The 17,086-nt window shown below is 57.8% G+C and overlaps 1 protein-coding gene across 1 annotated transcript in view; it reads right to left on the reverse strand.

Moving 5' to 3' along the window:
• Window positions 1–16,313, reverse strand: part of KCNC1 (potassium voltage-gated channel subfamily C member 1) — a 43,452-nt gene extending 27,139 nt beyond the window's left edge. Inside the window, exon 1 of the mRNA XM_025848486.2 lies at window positions 14,533–16,313. Within this exon, the coding sequence (XP_025704271.1) occupies window positions 14,533–15,102 (570 nt within the window). The 5' untranslated portion in view covers window positions 15,103–16,313. The remainder of the gene's footprint in view (window positions 1–14,532) is intronic.
• Window positions 16,314–17,086: the final 773 nt, after the last annotated feature.

Genomic DNA, 17,086 nt, shown 5'->3' on the forward strand with positions numbered 1-17,086 from the left:
TGTCCCTTCACACATTCTTCCTCCCACCCATTCATCCATATCCATCCATGGGCCCATCCTTTTACCCATTCTTTCGTCCACCTATCACCCATCTGTCCATCCAACCAGCTCGTTCTTGACCACAGAACCTTAGGATAATAGAGTGGGAAGGAACAAGGTACTGCTGTGATTGGCCTTCTCAATTGCCCAGAGAAGACCTGGGGATCTAGTCCTTCTTCCACCACTTACTAACCGGATGGTCCACGTAAATAAATTCACCTGTCTGAGCCAGCTGTTCTTCATGAATGAGCCGGGGATGCTATCTCATCCTTCTGCCTCACAGGGCTGTGGTGCAGTGTGTCACGTTAGCAAGGATTTACTGATTCCATATTATGTAACAGGAGCTATCATTCCTTGAGCTGGCCCTCAACCTCAAAGAGGCTGCAGCTGAGGTGGGGAGACATGAAACCTCAACAGGGCAGCTGGATCAAGGGCAGGAAAAGTTCTCTGGGAGAGCAGTCTGTTCGAGAAGCAACAGAAGAGGCAAAGGCAGGAGGCAGGGGAGCTACACAGCTAGGAAATTGGCTGATGTACCTGGAGGCCAAGGATGGGTGGTCTGGAAAGACAGGTTGGGTGGGATTTTCTAGGGATAGCACAACAGAGTTCGGACATGGAAAGACTTGGCCAGCTGGTACAAACCACAGCAATTCCTTACTCTGAGGCTTTCACTCAGGTCCCCAGACAGGAAAAAAATATCTGCTTGGTGACAGCCAGGCCTCGAGAGACACGGTTCCTGCCGCCTAGAAGAGAAGCCAGTGCCTGGCATTTCTGACCTTTGTGCGGCTATATATATATCACTGGTGACAGTGGTTCATGCCCTTGAGGCTGTGGGGCCACCAGACAAAGCTTCCACAGCTTGCTTCCCTGTCTCCATGGCTCAGCCAGGGCCAGCTTATGCCAGCTCCCCTGAGAGCCTCTGTGGGCATCTGAACCCAGGAACAGGTTCAGTGGTGCCCCAGGTAGGTAAGTGTGTCTCATGTGCCAGGCATGGCGCTTCGGGCTTTGCCCTCTGAGGCTCAGCCCCATTTCACACAGGCGCCAACCGGCTTGGCCAGATGTCAGCTGCCCAAGTCCACACTGAGGCCCAGCCAGGTCCAGGGCCTGTGCTCTCACCTCTGCCGGTCCCCTCCTCACACTTCCCCTGCCCTTGAGAGAGCAGTCTCTGGCACACATGGGCCCTGCTTAAACCATATTTTCTCCCTCATGAATTATCCTTCTGCTTCTGCCTTAGTGGATTTGCCCAGCTCCCCTGAGACTTAAGTGACACCATAATGCGCAATTTATAGATGAGATAACTAAGGTCCTCCCAAGACGAGGGCCGTGCTCCAGGTGTGTGGGCTGCTCAGGCACTAAGGTGGGAGCTCCCCTGGCAATATGGGGAGAAGCACACCGCCTAGTGCCAGCCACGTACCCTACCAAGAGCCCAGCGCTCATCCCAGGGCTCTGGTGGCTCCAGGTGGCCCAGTGGGTGACCGTGTTCCTCACAGCTGGTAAGAGAGCCCCTGAGGCTGAGCATAAAACACTAATCTCTAAATGGTAAGATGTTGGCCCTGGCGGGAGGCTGTGGTCTAAAATACCTTCACAGTCCTGCCCTGGTGACAAGACCCAAGGGAGTCACACTTCCCTGCTCTACCACCCTCGTGGGCAGAGAAGATCCCTGGGGAACCACCGAAGCCTCCTGGTTACAGCAACCCCTTCTTGACATTCGTTTCATGTTCTCAGAATCTCCCGGGTGGGAGAGGCCCGTGTCTGCAGAGCATCCTAGAAAGATGCCTCGTGTGCCAGATGGTGAGAGTGATAAGGCATGACTTGAACACCTGTGTTGTGCCATGAACCGCACTAAAGGGCTTTCTGGGCCTTACCTCACTGGGTTCTCACGGCAGCCCCTTGAAGTGGGGGCTCTTGGTATCCTCCCTTTACAGCTGAGGTGGCTGAGGCTTACAGAGGTCACACAGCCAATAATCAGTAGAGCCAAGTTTGGACCCAGGCAGTCTGCTCCAGTCTGGCCCGTAAACACGACACTAACCATCTTCTCTAGCCTGACTGGAGTGAGAAGCAGGTAAGCAGCCGTGGGGGGCCATGTGAATGGAAACTGCTGACAGAACCTTTGTCTGGAAGGGCCCTTCACCTCTGGCTCCCACACCAACTTCTCTCCAGCCCCATAGGCCCTGAGAGGACAGCATCCCCTGCAGCCTGGTGGCAGCCCTGTGGGGCCCCACCATCCCTGAGCACAGTTGGTCTTCAGGGAAAAGACAGAGGGTCACCACTGTGGTGAGGCAAGAGCCCCCTCCCTGAGGCCCAGCTTCCTGGAGATGAGGACTGTGCAGCCCCTGAGGCCATGGGAGGGGAAGACATGGGAGGGAAGGGGGTAGCGGGGGAGACACAAACGCAGCCGAGCGTCAGGCTAGCACACCCAGAGAGCCCATGGGGCAAGACCCTGCTGCCAAGAGCCCAGTGGGGCTGTGGGGGGCTCTGCTCTCCTCTTTCTGACTTACCACCGTCTTTGGCTCTCTGAGCTCAGCCCCGGACACCGGCCTCTCGCCGGGTCTGGACCCCCCAGGCGTACGCACCCGCTCAGGGCTTCTGCATGTCTCACGACCTCTGTTCCCCAGATGTCACATGTCTCCCCCACCTCACCGCCTTCAAGTCTTTGCGGAAACATCACCTGCTCAGGGAGGCCTTTCCTGCCACACTAGTTAAAGTCCCCCCGCCTGCCCTTCCTGGGCCCTACCCTCCGTGATGTATCTCCATGGCACTCCCCACCGTCGGACACACTTTACATTCATGTATCCATTTATTTCTTTTTATTCTCCCTGAACTAGAATGTAAGCTTCTTTTTTTTTTTTAAAGATTTTATTTATTCATTTGAGAGAGAGAATGAGAGATAGAGAGCACGAGAGGGAAGAGGGTCAGAGGGAGAAGCAGACTCCCCGCTGAGCAGGGAGCCCGATGCGGGACTCGATCCCGGGACTCCAGGATCATGACCTGAGCCGAAGGCAGCCGCTCAACCAACTGAGCCACCCAGGCGCCCTAGAATGTAAGCTTCTTGAGGGCAGGAATTTTTAACTGTTTTGTTCTTTACTCTAATTCCCAGCTTCTAGAACAGTGCCTGCCCCCTAGTAAGTAGGCACTTAATAAATATGTGTTGAATGAATGAATGAACAAATGAATGCTAACAGCAGCCCCTGGCAGGAGTGACAGAGAATGTCCTTATGAGTAGAGTAGGGGTGTAGGGAGAGAAGGCCCTTCCTGCACTGTGGGTGGAGAAGGAAAGCGGTAAGGTGGGGGCACATCATGGGCAGGGGGGCAGGGGCTTGTGGGCAGACCCTGAGCCAGAGTGAAGCAGGAGCAGGGCTGCCAGGCTAGGTCTGGGGAAGGTCTGGATCGGGCCAGGGTCAAAGGGGCATCCAAGGCCATGCACAGGCTTGAGAAAGCTTCCTTTGGCTGCTGTGGCCCAGGCCAAAGCAACATCTAAGCCTGCGCCCAGTGAAGCTCCCGAGGCCCCCTGAGCTCAGCTGTCTGGGGCTGCCCTGGCTAATATTAGCTCATCCCCACCCAGCCTGGCGTCGGCCTGGCGGGGCAGGCCAGCCCGAGCGGGCACCGCCCCCTGGCACCAACAGGAGCCCCGGGCCCCAACAGCATCTAGGGTCTGCCTGGCCCTTGCGGCCAATGCTCACTGTGCCCACGCATCCCCTGTGAAGTAACGCATTTCATGGCCCAAAGCTGGGATACATGGCCCCTGCCCACCAGCCCCTTCCACACTGATACTCTTATCAGCGTCTCAGGTGCCCATGCCTGGCTCCCCACCACAGATGTCAACAGCCCCCCTTGCCCCTCTACCCTACATGCACAACTTCCATCTTCCACCCCCATCGCCCACTACACCAGGACAGGGGGGCAGAGCCGGGACCAGTGGCCCATGCCAACCAGTGGGGAGACTGAGGGTCAGAGGAGGCCAGGATCTGCCTATGATGCACAGCAGGTTTGTGGCAGAAAGCAAGACAGAATCCAAGCCTGCCAGGATGACACCCCTGAAATCTGGCCCTTGGGAGACAGACCAGGGCCAAGGTAGGTGAGGTGACCCCCCCAGAGAGTTATTTGAAAGGAGAGTCAGTTGCCGAAAGAAGGAAGCAGACAGCGAACAGCTGATGGTTTTGGCCTTCTAGAGCCCAGCGCCAGCAAAAAGACAATAATGGAACCTACGATAATTAAGCACTTATTATGTTTCGGGTTCTGGGCTAAGTGCTTAACACATTCAAACCTCTCGACTTCCCTGTGAGTCAGGTGCTATTAATATCTCTTTCGAGGTACAGACAGGTTAGGGAACTTGTCCAAGGTCACACAGCTGGGACGTGGTGGGACTTGAATGCAGGCCTCCTGGCTCCAGGGGCCACGCTCTTAAGAGACCTGGACTCCAGGTCACACTACCAGGTGGGACCTCGAGGCCCACCCACTTTCAGCTGAACATGTGACTGGGGCTCCTAGCAGGGGACCTGGGGACAAAAAGCATCCAAGCATCCTAGGCTTTCAAGGGGAAGAGTCTGTGTTGACAGCCAGTAACTCATAAAGGGAAGGGGATGATGGAAGGGACACGGAAGAGAAGGGGGGGGTGGAGAAGAAGATGGGGGGGAGAGGGAAGAGCCTGGCTGGCCTCCAGGAGGAGTCGCAAGAGAAGTGACAGTTGGGCATCGGGCCTGACCACCTGGGCCTGCGAACACCGTGTCCGGCAACACCTGTGTCCTTGTGTGAGAGCTTGTGTGTCCTGGTTTGGGACGCACCCCCAGGCCTGACCAGGACACTCTGGCCCTCCCAGCGTTGCTTCAGCCTCTGTCTCTCCCCTATTCCTTCCGCTCGGGGATGGAGGCATTGTGTCCCCAGGTGAGGCAAGGAAGAAGGGGGTCAGCCAGTAACAGGCTCAAAGGTGTGGTGCCAATGTTTGACCTAGGTCTTGAACTCTGGCCTCCTTATCCATCCTCTCAATAAATATTTATTTGGCACCCATTACCTGCCAGGTCCTGTTCTAGGTTCTTCTAGTGAAAGAAACAGACAACGAACAAGGTAAACAAGTAAAATACGTTAGATGGTGTTAATGCAAAAGAGGAAAGAGGGGAGCATGAAATGGGGGGAGGGAAAGCCAGGGGGTTGATCTGAGCTAATGACATCCAAGTCCAGACCTGAAGCAGGTGAGGGAGTGGCGGGGGGGCAGTGCTCCAAGTGGAGGGAACAGCAAGAGTAAGGGTCCTGCGGCAGAAGCACAAGCACTGTGCTGGTGGAAAACCAAGGAGACCAGAATGAGGAGGAGAGAAGCAGGAGAGCAGAAGGGAGGTGGCAGGTGCCAGGCGCTCATGTGGAGCCCTGTGACTCTCAGGAGGACTTGGGCTCCTCCCTGAGTGAGACCGGAAGCCAGGGTTAGTAGCGCATAGAGGTGGCTTTGTCTGACTAGCATTTTACCTGGGATGGCCCAGGCTGTGTGTGGAGAAGGGGCTGGAGGGGAACAGTTCACAGTAACCCAGGGAAGGGAAGATGGTGGCTCCAACTAGGGACCTAGAGGTGGAGGTGACATGACGCAGTTGGGTTCTGGGATGCTTTCAACATGGAGGCAACAGAATTTGCTGATGAATGAGAGAAAGTAAGGAATCAAGGGCGGTGACAAGGGTTTTGGTCTGAGAACTTACAGATGCAGTTGCCACTTACTGACCTGGGCCTCATCCCCAGGCCTGTCACCCTGATGCCAAAATCTTGGGCACAAGGAAAGATCAGAATCACCCCCCTTGAAGCTCTGCCAACCTGCACACACCCATTCAGGCTTCTCTGTGTCCTGATACTTCCCCTCAACTGGGAATGGCTGCCCGCCTCAGCACTTCTCGGAATCGAGTGCACGTATGATTCATCTGGGGATTTTGTTAAAATGAAGGTTCTGAATCAGGAGGTCTCCGGTGGAGCCTGAAACTCTTCATTTCTACCCAGTACCCAGGGGATGTTGATGCTGTTGGTCAGAGGTCCACGCCACATAGCAAGAGCCCTATGTCCCAGCCCCCAATGCAGAGTCTCCCTCGCTGAGTGTGAGCATCACCGGAGCGTGGAGCCAACATCCTGAGCACCCCTGCCCCCAGATCTAGGAATCAAATTCTTGACGGACAAAGCCCAGGAGCCTGAACTTTTGGAAGCATCCCAAGTAATCTGAGAGTCAGCCGTGGATGGGACTCCTCCAGCAACCACCCCTGCAGCCCCCAGCACAACTACTGCAAAGAGCCCTGCCCCAGGCCAGCCCCAACCAGCACAGAAGGAGCTCACAGCAACCGTCTCCACAGTGCCCCTTCACCATTGAAGCTAGCCACCCTGGCCTGCCCAGCCCCTACAGGCTGACATGGCATCTCCCCTTTGAGTGCCCCTCTCTGCAACTCCGAGAGGGATAGCCAAGAGAAGGGCCTGGAGGAGAGGGCAAACAGGTGCCACCTGCTGGGCCTGAGCACGCACACCCTGAAGAGGTGGGCCGCACAGGTTCATGCCCGAGAGTGGCTGCGTGAGCCAGGGATGGTTCACAGTGGTCACAGTGGCAAGCCAGGCAGAGCGTGATTACTATGCTTTGAAGGAATGCATGAGAGCGGGTTGAGAGAGCCTGAATGAATGTAAGAGGAAAGGAGGAAGCTCTTCAGAGCCCTTCCCTGGGGCTCCTGCTCGCTTGGTGTCAGGGCCTTGGCAGGAGAGCTCAAATGTGTCCTAGAGAGGAGCAGGGCTGAAGATGTGGAAGGAGAGATAGGGAAGAACTCACTTGGCTCCCACAGCGACTCTGGGAAGCCAAAGCCCAGGATTCTTAGACTCCTGGAATGTCAGCGCTGGTAAGGGACTTGGTCATTCGGAATGACCTCTGTAGTTTACAGAGGCAAACCCTGCAGCCTGGGGGGGTGGTGAGACTTGCCCAAGGGAGCCTGGGTTGGTTTAATGGCCTGGCTACAGATCTTGTTCTCGCTCAGTTGCCCGATGCCCACAACTGGGGAATTGTCTGTGGCCTCATCTCTCCGTGCATCTGGGCTGGTCCTTGATCCTGACGGCCTGCCTGCCCCCAGCCACAGGCCTCCAGAAGTGCCCCACTGACCTCCAGCTCAAATCATGCAATTCTGGCGACTCCGTGCCCAACCCTCCCTCCCAAATGTGGTCAGCCAGGGCAGGAGTGGCTAGGGTAGGCATTAGGGGCCTTGCGGGATGGGTTGTCACATTCAGCAAATCTAGAAGGGACACAGAGAAGGAAATAGATGAGCAAAGACCCAGAGGTTGGAATGAGGGCTGAAGATGAGGAGGCCAGGGAGGAGCCTGGCAGAAGGGAGCAACTCATGGCCAGGTTCCAGAGCAGAAGGCCTCGAATGCCGAGATGAGGAGGAGCCAGCATCACCCCTCGCTTCCCCCATCTATCTATCACCTCATGCTGGAGAGCTTCGGATCCTCCCTGAGCCCTCTGCCATTTCCCCGTAGGCATATGGAGCCCCAGGGCCTGCATAGCTGGTGGGGGGCAGTGAGGCACCTTCTGAAGACCCTCCTCCTGGGGGCTGCCAGAGCACCTCTTAGCCCACGAGGCTGGACCCTTACCTGCCCAAGTTCAGGGGCCAGAACTTGATGAGCAGGATTCCTGGACAGGTTGTGGGGAAAGAGTGTTTGCTGGGGGAGGGAGGGAACAGACGGAAACCCAAGCCTGGGCCAGAGCCCCCACTCTCCTGGAACGGCGATGGGAGGCAGTCCTGAGCAGTGGTTTCGGACAGAGTCCCAGTGTCGGGCAGCCCAGGTCTGAATGCTCTCTCTCCCGCTCGGGAGCTAAGTGACCTTGGATAAGTTACTAGCCTCTTTGAGCCTCAGCAGCCTCATCTGTGACACTGGCGTGATGATAATGATACACTTCCATGGCAGTTTGGTGAGGATTAAATGAGAATATGGAAATGAAGCCCTTAAGAAGGATACATAGTAAATGCTTTCGTAAATAGCAGCCGTTAGTATTATGATTCAAGAAAGGAAAGGGGTTCTAGAAAAATCCTGCTAGGAGGATGATAAGAACAGAATTGGGGCCAACTCTGGGTTGAATGACCTGCAGACATCTCAACCAGCTGTGCTGGGCCCTGGGGGGGGGTGGCGGCGGGGGGCCGTGGAGAAGGGAGGTGGGAGGGCAGCTCACTGCTTCATCTCCCTTCCTCAGGAGAGGAAATAATGGGGGTAAGTAAGAGAACAGCATGCCCAGGTGGTACTTGGTGTTCTGTGAAAACTGAGAGCCAATAGAAATGCAAATGGCCAGGCCCTGGGCCGAGTGGCTTGGGATGAGAGTTTGAGTTTCACTGATTCCCTGTGTGGTCTTGGGCAAGTGTCTTCCCCTCTCTGAGTCGGCTTCTCCTCCACTGGATGAGGGCAGTGGCTAGAGAGGGTCCAGGAGCACCCAGACAGCCCCATGCATGTGGAAGGTGGTTGCTGCCACCCAACGGGTCCCCATGCATCAGGCCTGGGCAGCCAATAGTCGCAGGAGCCTCTTAGGCCCCCTTTCCCTCTGATCCTACCTCTGGGGAAGGGAAGCTCAGGCCAGTGGCTAGCCTAGGGGCTGATGGGAGGCAGCGGCTCGAGGCCCTGACCTTTCGGTCCGGAGTGAGCACACTGGTCATGGGACCGCTCAGAATAGCCATAGCACTATATTCAGCTGTCTTGGGAGGCCCCGAGATCCCTGGCCTAGGCAGCGGGCCCTGAAATAAGCCCCCTCCAGATTCCTTCCCCCACCTCTAAGACAACCCGCCCGCCTCTCTGGGAAGCTCAAGCCAATCTTCCCAAAGCTTCTGGCAGATGGCCGGCCTCCTGCCCAGATTAAGGAGCACAGATACCTGCCTCCCGGGTACAGGACTCTAAACACTCCCTGAGGCATGGGGAAGATGTAGGAGGGCTCTCGGGCCACTGAGCCTGGAGTTAGAGATCTGGGTTTCTGAACCAGCCCCCCACCTGCTCATGATTGGCCCTGGGAAAGCACTCTTCTCGGGGCCCCAACTTCCTCATCTGTCATAGTGGTAGCTCCTATTATACTGAGTTTGTAAGAAGCTTAGAGTTTGGAGCAAGAGATAAACCTGAATTAAACAAAGCTGCTAATGAACATTTTTATTACATACCAGATAGCTTTTCTGAAGGGAAGGACTCTCAACCCAGACCCAGGGTGTGGGGTCTGGGAAGGCATCACCTAGGAACAGTGTTTCAAGCAGGGTGTGAAGGATGAAGAGGTGCAGACCAGGAGGAAAGAGTGATCCCCGGAGAACAGCATGTGCAAAGGCCCTGAAGCAGGGGTGCCTGGCAGAGGCAAGAAACTGAAATGAGGCCAGGGTAGCTGCAGCTCGGTGAGCCATGGGGAGAGCCAGGCCAGAAGAGACTGAGGAGGCAGGCAGGGCTGCAGGGGCCCCAGTACGGTCCAGGGAAGCACCGAAGGGTTTTAAACAGGCAAGGGAATAGACTGACAGATTCGTGAGCTGAAGGGCCCTCTCTTGGTGGTGGCCAAATAGAGAATGAGCTGGAGGGGCCAGGGTCTGAAGGCAGGAGAGCAGTGGGGAACCGCTGGAGGGGTGGGTCTGAGGGGAACAATGGTGGCTTGCACCAGGATGGGGGACGTGGCGACAGAGGGCAAAGGACGGAATCTAGAGAGCCATGAAGTAGAAGGATAATACAACCAGTCGGAGTGATCACGGCAACCAACATTTATTGAGCCCCTACTGCATGCCAGGCCCTGTGACTGGGGGCTCTCCACACAGGACCTCCGTGAGTCGTTCACTAACTCTATCATAAGGCCCATTTTGGGGGCAAAGGGGCTGAGAAACTAGGACAAGGAGACACCGGTTTCTGGTTTTCCACCACTGACAAGGGAGCTGGGGCGGGGGGCTGCGGGGAAGGTATCATCCAGAGACACAAGGACACCTGTGAAAGCATCAGAGGAAGGAGAAAAACACCAAGTGGTGGGCACACCGTTGTGGGGGGCACGTGGGCTGGCGGCGGGGAGGGTGACCCAGCAGCCCCTTCTCCACTGCTCACGGGTCTCCTCCACATGTTACCATGACTAGAGGTGGGGCCCTGGCAAGCTCTGAGGTGGGGAGCTGTCTAGGAAGTCCCCGATAGCGGCTCTCTCCCTCCGGGATCTCACCAACACTCCAAGAGCCCCGTGTCAGCTAAGACCCCAAGGGAGGAACAGAAGTCTCTTGCTGGGCTCTTCACTCTGGCCACCAAGCGCATTTCCCTCCCAGGGAGCTGAGGAGGAGTTGGGGCTGCATCGGGTCCCAAAGAGCAGGGAATAAGGCAGAGAGACAGAGAGCCAGCATCAGAGGAGAGATGCACAGTGGGTTAGTGGGGCTTCCCCAGCTTGGGAACCACTGGCACTTCCTTGTCATCTGGAAGGTCAAGTGACTGTCATTTGAAAGGGGGACAGAGATCGTCACACACACACACACACACACACACACACACTACATACTAAGGATACTCTCTGGCCTACAGAAAGAACAAGGACCACCATTAGCCCTGACCTGACACAGAACAATGTTCCTGATGAAAACAAGCAAACCATAGATAAAACCCAAGGCCTGCACCAGCCCCCAAGGCAGAGAGAAGGGCAGGTTTCAAGGCAGGCCGCCCCAGGCTTTGCCAACAGCCCTGCTCCCGCACCCTCATGGCTTTGCTTGCCAGGACTGCCGTCCCCTGCCATCTGCCTGGCTAATTCCTACCTGCCCCCCAAAGCTTACCCTAGCATTGCCTCCTCTGGGATGGGGCCTCCTCTTAATAGCCCCAGGAAGCCCCTTTGTGGCCCTTACCACATAGTGTCACCATCATGCTTTGCTTGTGTGTGTCCACCCCTCACCCTGGCCTGTCCCAGCTCACCTCCCCACCCCTCACCTCCTCAGCCTGGGTGCCCAGGAAAGCACGGGAGAGAGGACCCAGGGAACTGGTGGCTCTAGCTCGCACTGTCACCCCTCAAGAGGTCAGATGGGACCTCCCACTCCAGCCAAATAGCCCTTACCTTCCAGGGCCAGCAAGAAGGCCTGGGTGGGGTAGGGTGGCCTCACTGTCTGTCTGATCCACGCATCCACAATGGCCTGGGCTAGAGCAGTATTTCAACTGAGGACAGGTGTGAGGAGCAAAACCACTCACTAAGGCAGCTCAGGAGGGCCAGGAGATCAAGGGAGCAAGCAGGAAGCTGGTCTGGAGTTTCATCTTCCTCAAGGTACACCCACACCTGGGCAACACAGGGTCTCTGTCACAAGCAATCACCCACAGCCACACTGACACACAGAGCCTCACACACACGCACGCACACAAACACACAGCCCGAGCCACACGCAGGGTCCCCCACCCCACGCACGGCCGCCTGCACAGATGGTCTCATGCACACAGCCTTACACACACACAGCCTCACATGCAGAGCTCCACACGTACAGTGTCACACTCGCCACACACAGCAATACACACACAGGGACACACTCACCTCAGGTTCACGTCACACACACACATACAGAGCATTTCTCTTACACGTACGTCTCCCTCTCTTATGTACGCGCTCTCTCCCACGCTGTCTTGTTCTCACACACAAGGTCCATCTCAAAACACACAGAATCTGTCTCTCTCACATTCACACAGAATTTCTGATACAGAGACTCACGGAATCTCTCTCACAGAGTCTCACCACAAACACGCACACATGCGCGCGCGCACACGTGCACACACACGCACACCCTACTCCCAGTCTCACTCACACGTATTTTTATTCTTACCCAGCCTTTTCTCATACATATGAAGAGTCTCTCACACCCACAGAGAATCCCTCTTACACAGATATCTCTCTCACACACATACCGCTTTTCTTTCACACACACATGCGATGTCACACACATCCAGGATTCTGGTCTAGAATCTAGATAAAAATTCAAATCCTGACCCACCAGTTTGAGGAGGGGGGAGGGGTAAACAAAGGTGACAGCAGCAGCAGCAAAGATGGAGGGGGAGGAAGGACAGGCAGCCGGCTGGTCCCTGCGCAGATGAGCCGAGACAGGCAGCGCAATGCAGCTAGGCCAGCCTGGCGTGCAGCAGGAAGCCTGGGTTCTAATCCAGGCTCTGCCTTCAGTTCTTGAGTGCCCTTGGGCAGGTCCCTCCTCTGTGAGCCTCAGTGTCCTCATATGTCATCCAAAGGCATTAGAATGACTCTATGAGGCTACTGGGAAAGGAAGGTGGGTGCACGACGGTGGCGGGGGGGGTTTCTAGCCCACCTCCACCTCCCCACTACACCCCAGCTCTTCCCTTAGAGTCTGCTCTTCAGTGAACACTTGAGACAATCAGGACTTTTCTGTAAGGTTTCGAACACCAACAAGACCCCAAACCACACTAACCAGCCCATTTATCTGCATGGGGTGAAGGCCACCCCATGGCCTAGGAGCATGGAGTCAAGTGGAAGAAGATGGACAGTGATGGGGCTGGAACCTGCCCCACATTGTCCCCTGCCTATCCTGAAAGTCAGGAACATAGCTCAGAAGCCTAAAGCTGAGCCCAAGCCCTGGGGTGGGGGGATCCAGGCTCTTACTAGGGAGCCAGGTAGGCAAAAGGACAATGAGGAGGTTGGGCCTTCTCCTTCCTTCCTGGGCCCAGGAGGATGGTCATGGTGGTGAGATGCTGTCCAAGGTCAAATGCAGGCTGAATGGTGGCTGCTCTAACCCAGGCCTTTGCCCAGCATGCTCCCAGCCCCAACGTGTACTGGTTCAACCTCCCAGTGCCCCTCCTCCTGCCCCTCCCCACAGCTCAGCCACAGCCTCCAGTTACATAATCCCCTGGCTATGGTGGCCTCTGTCAGGAGAGGAGAGGGGAGGGTCGACCTCTGAGGGTCCCAGTCCATTCTGGGAATGGCAGGGAGCTGGCAGCCGGTTCAGGGGAGGATGGGGTCCCAGGAGACCTAGCTTCTAGTCTTGCTTTGCCTCTAGCTCCCTGAGTGACCTTGTGTAGGGTCTTCAGAGGCAAAATGAGGGGCTTGGTTCTCCCCTTTCCACCCCCGCCAACACACACACTTGTTCCAGGATTTAATGTATAAGACTCTGTCCTGCTGCCCCCTGCCTCCCACGCTAAAACACTGAGTATTCTACCTAAGTCACAAATCTACCAGGCCTGTGCCTGAACAGCCCTTTTCTCCCCGCGGACACCTCAGTGCCCCCCAAGTCCCCTTCCCCCACCGACCCCCAGCACTGATCCTGCCTCCTCCCCTGCCCCCCCTGCCCCGTCTTCCCAACCTTGGCTCCAGGGTACAGGAGGGAAGGGATGTGGAACAGTAAAAAAAGAGCAGTGGTTTGCCTAGTAGGGGGTTCGGGGGGGGGCTCTGCTTTCAATTCCCAACTCTGCCCCTCCCCCTCATGCTTTAGGCCCCATTCAGACCTTGCAGAGCTCAGTGAATGCCAGGGGTGTCTCCTCCAGGGTAGGTGGTTGCTACCAGTGTTTCCCTTTTGGGCTCAGTGAAGCAGTAAAGACCCTTAGATTTCACCAGACCCCCTCTCCCATTTTACAGATGAAGAAACCAATCCAGAGAAGCCTCTGAGAGGCCAAGGTCAGCAGCAGGGTGCCCTTTCTCTCCTGCAACAAGCTGCTATCACTAAAGGGGAGTGGCTGATGAAGACACGCCCACCTCTCACACACCTTCTTGCAGGTTCCCCTTTAGAACCCCCCACGCTTCCCCTGACAGGTCCCAGAGGAAGCACAGGCAAAGCCTAGCGGCCCCCTCCAAAACCCTTCCCTTTTGATGAAGAAGGACAGGCTGTGTTCCCAGGAACAGGTCTCAGAGGGGCCACATCACCCTCCCCACAGCCCAGGCCCATACCAACTACCAAGCTATTAATTAGCCATAAAGATTCCCCCTTCACAGCAGCCTGAGGTTGCTCCCTGGGGAGGGGTGGTCTGTCTCAAGCAGCAGACCAGGCCAAGCCTTCCTCTACAGGCCCTGGCCGGCTCCAGATGCCTTTTACCTGGGAGGGAGGAAGGGCTCCCAGCTTCCCTCCCCACACCAAAATCTAAAGGGCAGTTCACATCTTCCCAGTGTACATCTGCAAAGACACAAATATGCATGCATAGGCACTCCTGCACACTCAAACATACAAACATGTTCTCTCATTCCCACTAACACTTTACCTACCCAAATCGACACCACCATACTTACATAAATATGCACACACAATCTACTCATACACACAAACACCCATTTGTACTCACTCATACGTATTTAATTTGGAAATACAGACACAGACCTTACATACCTACAAAACTAGTCACTCTCGAAGAGCAACCTCTCTTTTATCCCCCCTTTTATACACGTTCTCATACGTACACACACACACACACACACACACACACACACACACACACACACGAACACACTCCTTTCAGTTCTGACTCTCTAGGCGCCAGTTCTCGAATCCACCCCCGCCCCAGGGAGGCAGAGGATCTTCTGATGGATAGGTTGTCACTTACGCGTGCGTAGCGGGAGGAGTAGGGGTCCTCGAAGAGCGCCCAGATGCGCGGCTGCCAGCGACGCCAGAAGCCGCCTGGCCGGCCGTCCGGGGAGTCGCTAAGCGCCAGGCGCTTGGTCATCTCCAGCTCGTCCTCACCGTCGCCTGAGTCGCCGGGGCCGTCGGCGTCCGCGTCGTCGGCGCTGTTGTCAAGGGGTGCGCCGCCAAAGCTATCGAGCGCCTCCTCTGCGTCGCGATGCTGGCGGTAAGTCATCCAGCAGCAGGGCTCCACGTCGGTCTCGTCGATGCCCCAGAAGGCCAGCTCCTCTTCATAGAGCGGCCCGCACACGTCGGCGGGGCAGTGCAGCTTGCCGGTGCGGTAGTAGTTCAGGATGTGTGCGAAGACGCCTGGGTGGCGGTCGAAAAAGAACTCGTCGGCGCGCGGGTCATAGTCGAAATGGCTGTGGGCGTCGGGCTCTGCCAGCCAGGCGAGCCGCGTGCCGGGCAGCGTGCGCAGCGTCGAGCGGTACGTCTGGTGGCGCGTGCCGCCCACGTTGATCACGATGCGCTCGCTCTCGTCCCCTTGGCCCATCGCGGCGCCCCCTTAGGCATGGCGCGGCCCAGCGACACCCATGGGAGCGGCCGCCAGGGGGAGTTGGCGCCGGGGAGGGGGGCGCGGGGCCTCCTCCCCCCTCCCCCCAGCCGTCGGGGGGTACAGAGGATGGTGGCTCTGGCCACCCCAAGAGCGACCCAAGCCCCTCGGGGCGCTTTCTGTCGGGTGCTGGTCCAGGGGAGTGTGCGCGGGATCCCAGGGGTCTCTAGGCGCCAGATGTGGGGAGGGAGCGGGTCCGGCTGCGGAGGAGGCAGAGGAGGAAAGAAGGGAGGAAGAAAGGGAGGGAGGAAGGGAGGAAGGGAGGGAAAGGGACGGAGCTCAGCGGCGAGCCCCGGGAGGAGGGAAAAGAGGGTTGGGGGGCCGGGCTCCCGTCCCCATCTCAGCGGGAAAATGAAGAAATTGACACAAAGCTTTTTTGGGGCTAAGGTCAGCTGCTCCAAAGGCCGGACAGATAGATCAGCCCCCGGAAGGGGGAGGGGTGGAGAGGGGGCCGGGAAATTCGCGCTCTGCTGTGCGGTGGTCGCCGCAGCGCTCTCTCGGCGCTGGAGAGATGGATGACCGTTGCCTTCCTCCCTGCGTGGCCGGGCTGCTGCTCGGGGCGCAGGGCGGGCTCCGGCCCCCTCCCTCTCTCCTTGCCTGGCTGCCTGCTCCCCCCGGCGGCGGGCGCGCCTGCCTGCCCGCCCGCCCTCCTCGCTCCTTCTCCCCGCCTCTTGGAGGAGATGGCGGGCCCCCTGGGCAGGGGCACCCGGGGCGCTGCTCGGTGCGGCGGCCGCGGAGCGCTGCGCTCGGTGCGCGCTCCGCCTTGAGCTGGGCTTCCGCGGGGCTACGCTCTGGCTCCGGCGGCGGTGCTGAAGGGACAGCTCCCGGGCTGTGGCGGAGCTGCGCGGGGCCGGGCTCGGGGTTTCTCCGGGCTGGCTTCGGTCTGCGAGGCCGGTGGGCACCGACTCCGGTGCCTGTACGCCCCGCGCTTCGCGCCCCGCTTCGGGCAGGCGGTTGAAGGTGCGGGTCAAGGCGAGGGGGCTGCGGCGGTCGCGACCGGGAGGCGGGGGTGGCGGGTCCAGGCGCGGCGAGGCGAGGCCGGCCAAGCCGGCGAGGCCGGGGAGGCGAGGCGCGGAGCGGCCGCCGCCGCCGCGACGCCGCTGCCGCCCTGGCTGCTGCTAGGCTCGCTTGCTCGCTTGCTCGCTTGCTCGCTCGCGCGGTCCGCGTCCAGCCCGCCGCTCTCCGGACACAAGCACACGGCGCGCGCAGCCGCACTCGCCCCCGGAGGGAGGCGCCGCGCTGGGTCCTAAAAAGCCCCGATTCCGCGCCCCCCTTCCAGCCCGGCGCGGTGCCGGCCTCCCTCAACCCCGGCGCTGGGGGCGCCAGCCCCGCGTGGCTCCTGCTGCTCTGGGGGGACCCGCCGACGCTCCGCCCTGGGGGAGCGCCACTCGATGGGCGGGGGCTCCGGGAGACGTCTAGGCCTGCGCCCCCCGGGTCAGACTGAGGTTAGAAGGGCGTCGGCACCGTCCCTCTCCTTCCAAACGAGGTGCTGTTTGATTCCCTAGTGAAATGCGACGCCCCCAACCGCTATCAGAGACACCTTGACCTGGACCAGCATTGGCGGCTCCAAGCAACCTTTAATACCGGCCTTTCCTGCGGAACCTGGAGCCCCCGTGATCCTGTCATAGATGCCTCTTGAATGGACTCCAAAATAATATCCTCCAAACACACAACACACAAAGCTGTCCTCTAAGCCCTCCTAACAACCCAATAATCCTGGAACCCTATGATTGCCTTTTGACCCCTTCCTCACCTTGGGCCCTTCATAACTCCAGGCTGATCCTAGTCTCCCACTGAGGGCCACAAGCTCTGCCATGCTGATCCCAGCTCACTGATCCTCCCACACTAGCTCTGGATCCCTCCATGGGGATCCCTTACGAAAAGGGTATTCTGCCCTTAGAGGTCAGAAGGAACAACTGCTCCT

Source organism: Callorhinus ursinus, unplaced genomic scaffold, assembly GCF_003265705.2.
Source record: "Callorhinus ursinus isolate GAN/ISIS: 27379988/994484 unplaced genomic scaffold, GSC_fseal_2.0 scaffold49, whole genome shotgun sequence".
Taxonomy (NCBI): domain Eukaryota; kingdom Metazoa; phylum Chordata; class Mammalia; order Carnivora; family Otariidae; genus Callorhinus; species Callorhinus ursinus.